This window comes from Zea mays, chromosome 5 (assembly GCF_902167145.1).
Source record: "Zea mays cultivar B73 chromosome 5, Zm-B73-REFERENCE-NAM-5.0, whole genome shotgun sequence".
NCBI classification, from domain to species: Eukaryota; Viridiplantae; Streptophyta; class Magnoliopsida; order Poales; family Poaceae; genus Zea; species Zea mays.
Genome location: NC_050100.1, coordinates 162,416,382 through 162,421,847, shown reverse-complemented (window position 1 = coordinate 162,421,847; position 5,466 = coordinate 162,416,382). Strand labels below are relative to the sequence as shown.

At 50.5% G+C, this 5,466-nt stretch overlaps 1 protein-coding gene across 2 annotated transcripts; it reads right to left on the bottom strand.

Moving 5' to 3' along the window:
• Positions 1–891: 891 nt before the first annotated feature.
• On the bottom strand, positions 892–2,405 carry LOC103627147 (WRKY transcription factor WRKY51). 2 transcript variants are annotated; one of them, XM_008647455.3, is made up of 3 exons: positions 1,633–2,403; positions 1,434–1,559; positions 892–1,327 (listed from the first exon to the last, which is right to left on the bottom strand). In XM_008647455.3, the coding sequence occupies exons 1-3, from the start codon at positions 2,307–2,309 to the stop codon at positions 1,153–1,155; spliced, it is 978 nt and encodes a 325-aa protein (XP_008645677.1). In that variant the 5' UTR covers positions 2,310–2,403; the 3' UTR covers positions 892–1,152. The 2 variants fall into 2 exon arrangements, with proteins under 2 accessions (XP_008645677.1, XP_020393332.1); XM_020537743.2 differs by having other exon boundaries at positions 1,434–2,405.
• Between the last annotated feature and the right edge of the window lie 3,061 nt (positions 2,406–5,466).

Genomic DNA, 5,466 nt, shown 5'->3' with positions numbered 1-5,466 from the left:
ATCTCGCTCCCGGGAGGGACCCCGTCGGGGAGTAGAGATCCTAGGTGGTGTCTAGGCTCGGGCAGGCCGACCTAGACTCCTCTAATCGACGTAGAGTCGAGGAGAGGCGGAGAATTTGGGGGATTGGGAGGCTAAACCTAAACTAGACTAGAACTACTCCTAGGATAAAATGCGAATAAAAGTTGTATTGATTCGATTGTTGATGATTACAAATCGGCCGTAGACCTCTCTATTTATAGAGGAGGAGGGCTGGACCCTTTACACAACTGATTCCGAGCTAATCCCGCGAATATAGCTAACAACCGTAACACAAAACTCGGAACCCTAATCTGTTCTGCGCACGCGCGGACCGTCCGGCCCACAGGCGCGGACCGTCCGGACCGCGGACCGTCCGGCCTCAGGGCCGGACAGTCCGCCGGCTCAATTCTAGTTCGAACAATTCCATTTGACTGTCTTTGAGAACATTCATGTGACTTAGACAAACTTATCGAGTCTATACAACTAGTGTAAGCCATAGTTTTTTAACCTCTTGGTTTCTAATCATAACAATACATGATCTTCTGCTCGCATATTATTTTGGTGTTTTTTTTGCTATATAGAACCTGGGCTTTAGAACCCCCCACCTGAAATCTAAATAAATTTCTAGAATCCTACTTGGACCGTGGAAAGAACTCCATCTAGTAGCATTCATGATGGTTGAAGCGCAAGACTTGAGGTCTGTTGCCAGGTAGCTGCTCAGAGAAATACCATGCCTGTTTGGTATGTTGACGCCGGACGGCCGGAACCCATCTTTCCGCGTGCCATACTACTGTCCCTATCCTCCGGGACCGATCGATCACAGATCTCCCGTTTGACCCACTTAACGCGTAGTAGAAACGTTCACCCACTCCAGAAGTTACACGCATCGTTCATTCATTCATTTCATGGTCAAAAAAATCCCAAACAGCAGCGTGTGATAGATATCCTGAATTTCCTCCACAAGCGACGGCGACGTGACACTACTAACTAGTACGACTCCGACGAACCGACTGATGAAAAAAATGAACTACTCCGTACTACAGAGACAACTCCAGGAAATTTCTACTGGGCAACCAGCGAGACAAAAGGGAGCCCGCGGCGGAGACTGCTAGCTAGCTAGCTCTGAGATTCAATTCAACTGGACGTCGTCGTGCGGTCTTGGTCCGTCTGCGCGCCGCCGCCGGCCGGCCGGTCCTCGTGGCGGTGGTCGCCCTCGTAGGTGACGATGAGCATCGACGGCTCGCCGGGGTCTCGCTCCACGTGCTTCCGCGCCGGGCACCCGCGCACCGTGCTGCACTTGTAGTAGCCGCTGCACGCACGCACGCACGCGTCAGATACAATATCATGGACCACGAGTAGTCGCGAGGAAGAACAAGGATATGTACGTAGATTATATTCATCGACCGATCACTTACCGCGGGTACGGCGAGCCCTTGATGGGCTTCTGGCCGTACTTGCGCCACGAGTGGTCGTCCGGCGGGATGTCCGCGTTCCGGGAGCTGATCGCCGGCACGCGGACCACCCGCTTCACGCGCGATTTCCTGCATGCCAATTATGGAGTCCGTCATTAGTGGCAGCGGGCGTTTGATGAGTAGTAGTATATGTTGTACATACCGTTTGTTGGAGCAGTGGCAGCGGTCCCCGTGCGTCTTGCCGGCGGCGGCAGCGGCGTCGTTCTCCGAGCGCGCGCGGTCGTGGCACTTGCCGTCTTCCAGCGCGTTGCCTGGGGATGAGTAACCGGGGCAGGCATGCTGCTGCTGCATCGATGACGGCGCGAGCCGCAGCGGCTTGCCGGCAGAGTGGCCGTCGCCGCCGCCGCCGCTCACTGGCTGGACGAAGAACAGGGCACCACAACCCTGCTGCTGGGCGCGGCCTTTGGACACGCTCCCTTCGCCGGCCGTGAGGCTCGTCGTCGACGGCAGCGAGGAGCTGGTCCACGAGGCCGACGCGCTAAACCCCGCCGCCGCGTCGTCGCACGTCTTGGCGACGAGTAAGTCCAGGTCCAGCGCCACGCCGCCACCGGCCGCCGGCGGGCGCAGCTGATGATGGTCCGACGACGATGCGTGGTGACGCTCCGCGACGGGGCCGCGGCGGAAACGCGCGTGGCCCGTGCGGCGGGTGAGCATGGACACGGCCGTCCGGATCCTGGACACCGTCAGCTGCTGCTGGTGGTGCTCGCCCATCGTCGTCAGCATCTGCCGCCCGGCGGCGGCGTCGTCGCTAGTAGGAACTGGAATACCGCCGCTGTCGCCGCCACAGCTCCTCACCTGATCATCATCGACCGTGATCATGGTGGTGGTGGCGAGGCACGTCAACGAGTCCACCGGCGCTCGCTGGACACGTAAAGGAAAATAGGGAACGTGAACCAAGGGCAGCGACAGCCAGCGAGCAGGTTTATAGCACTACGTAGTGGGTGTCGGTCAAGACAGTGGACTGGCTCGGTGGCTCCAGTCAGGGAAGGTACACACGAGACGAGAGGGAGACGTCAGACGCGGCTACGTAGCCTGTAGCGTAGGCATCCATGACTCGGACGGCGGCAGATCATCCGATGGCGGGGGTCGGGATCGGACGGCCGGTGGTGCGCTGAGGAGTGAGGACGGATTAGAGATGCCCAAACGGGCGGCCCGGCCCGGCCCGGCACGGGCCCGTCAGGCCCGACGGTTAATCGGGCCGTGTCCGGCCGGCCCGCGTGCCGCAGCCGCGGCCCAGGCACGGCGGCCTGGTGGTCGTGCCGGGCCGGCCCGTTTAACTAGTCACGTTCTCCCATTAATTCAAGGAAATAGCAAAAATTCTGTGTTTTTGTGAGGATTTGAACCCAAGACCTCCCTCTCCAAGACTGGAACGCTTAACTGAAGGACACTAACTAGTATAACTCGAGTGTGTTTGTTGTAAATAGCTAATATAAAATGTAAATATATATATACTATGTTTTATAAAATAAAAAATATATAATCGTGCCGGGCCGGGCCGGCACTGCGGGCCGAGACAGCGGCCCAAGCACGGCACGGTTCTCGTACCGGGCCGGGCCCGGCACTATTAAACGGGCCGTGCTTCGGGCCGGCCCGTTAGGCACGGCCCATTTGGCCATCTATAGGACGGATGAATGCCGATTGTGGTTGCGTTGCGGAGCGTGGATAGGGGTGGGCATTTCAAAATCGAAAACCGAACTTGAACCTGAACCGAACCCGAATAAACTGAATTGTCGGTTTATTCAGATTTTCGGGTTCGGGTTCGATTTCTATATGTGCTATATTTCGAGGTATGGTTTTGGGTTCGGTTCCTAACATTTAAAACCCAAATAGACCTAATAACCTGAAATATAAAAAAGCTCTTAATATGTGATAGTATTATTATATGATTTATGAACTAATTAGCTAGAAATAATGATATCATCTTAACAATAGTATATATATCTTTGTATGCTTATTTTTATAGTCACTCGTTGTAATAATAGTACTTTCAATTAATTATTTATTGTATATATTTTAACAAAATATACTAGTCTCTCTACAATTCGGGTCTATCCGGTGGACCGAATAGACCGAACCAAAATTATGAGTCTATTCGAGTTCGGTTACTAAAATATTTTTGAAAATTTCGGTTTTAATTTTTTAGAACCCAAAATTTCACAAACCCGAATAGATGGAACCGAATTATCCTAATAGACCGAATGCCCAACCCTAAGCGTGGAAGTGAACTTTGACCGCGGAAAGCTGCATGGCGCGACAGCAACTCTCGCCAACCAGAGGGTGACGCGTGGACGGCCGTACAGCGTGCGGTGCTCCGTTTCACGACTCGCAGAGTCGCAGGCTCTGCGGCTTCTTCTACCACTGCATTAGAAATCATTTAGATCGATCAAAACTTATATAAGGAAAATGACATTCATAACATTGGTCCGTACTTTAATCCGATTCGTCTATGTATTGTTTGTCCCGCAATGCATTAGAAATCGTTCCGATCGGTCACAACTTATATAAACTAGAGAGTAGAGAATCAATTTGGTCTGGAATTATTTCGACCTTCTGTCTAACCGAACAGACTCTAAAAATGTTGAAATTGGATTTAAGCCTAGCTAGTTATTTAATATTTAATTTATATCTAATCTATATTTACATTCGTATACTTAAAGTTGAATATTAAAAATGTTAATATATATTTAAATTTTATCTGACACAATTCAATATTATTCGTATCTGATCTGAATAAGAATTTTAAAATATGAAATTAGTAATATCCGTTTGTATTCTATCTAATTAGATCTCTAGCTAACTGCTAGTGAGTTTTGTGCATGTTGCCGATGAGGCTCTAGCAACTTGTGCTGCGTGCCACCACAGTTCGACGACACCAATGGCTCTTGAGCCGGAAGCCGACGCCTTCATCTTTTTGGACCAAGTTTCCCTATATAAGGGAAAGTGGCGGTCTCTTAAATGAGAACAAAGTTGAAAACAAAGAAATAAAAAACACCTGACTGTGATTTATACATAATATCTTCATAATTCCATGAGTGAAGGATTTCGTTCCTGAAAGGATCACGATGCCCAAGAGGAGGTGAATTCGGCTTTTCTAAAAATTCAACAACAATTAATCCTAAGCAAGAGCTCAACTTCACTTAACTACTAGTAATAAGAGAATACTACTAGAAAGACAACAATCCTAAGACATACTTCAACTACTTGCTAAACAATTGAACGAAGTAAAATACTTAAATTAAATGCGAAATGTAAAACAAGGTTGAGAAGACTCCTCCATTTTTTTTGCCGAGGTATCGAAGAGTCAGCACTCTTCCCTAGTCCTTGTTGGAGTACCCGCGAAAGGGTATCGCTCCCCCTTTGTCCTCGCAAGAACCAAGTGCTCACTATGAGGTGATCCTTTGCCACTCCGGCGCGGTGGATACCTCACGACCGCTTACACAGGTCACCTACAAATCCTCTGAGGTGATCATCGTGCTCCAAACGCCACCAAGCCGTCTAGGTGATGCCGATCACCAAGAGTAACAAGTCATAGACTTTCACTTGACCAAGAGAAGCCTAATGCATGTGATGTGTGCTCTAGATGGCTCTCACTTGCACTAATGAGCTCCCAACACGGGATTAAGATTTTCTAATCACCTCACTAGGCTTTGTGGTGTTTGCAATGCTCTAGCAATGTGTGGTCATCAATGTGGGCAGCAAGACACTCAGTATGGTAGGTGGAGGGGGTATAAATAGCCCCACCCACCAAACTAGTTGTTACCTGGCTGTTCTACGCATGGGCGCATCGGACTGTCTGGTGTGCCACTGGTGCGCCCCACGGTCGACTCCAATGGCTAGTTCTGACAGCTAGTCGTTGGGCTGATGGCACACTGGACAGTAAACAGTACCTGTCCGGTGCACACCGGACAGTCTGGTGTGGCGGCTAAAATTCATTTTCTGAACTCATTGCTCTCGGGTTTTCTCGGGGGCAGAGGCG

What these genes read in the sequence shown, in the direction of transcription:
- LOC103627147 (XM_020537743.2), bottom strand. Translation starts at nt 2,309, where the DNA reads ATGATCACGGTCGATGATGATCAGGTGAGGAGCTGTGGCGGCGACAGC. An exon ending in AAGGGCTCGCCGTACCCGCG is followed by an intron (nt 1,328 to 1,433) that starts GTAAGTGATCGG and finishes GCGTGCGTGCAG; the next exon opens with CGGCTACTACAAGTGCAGCA.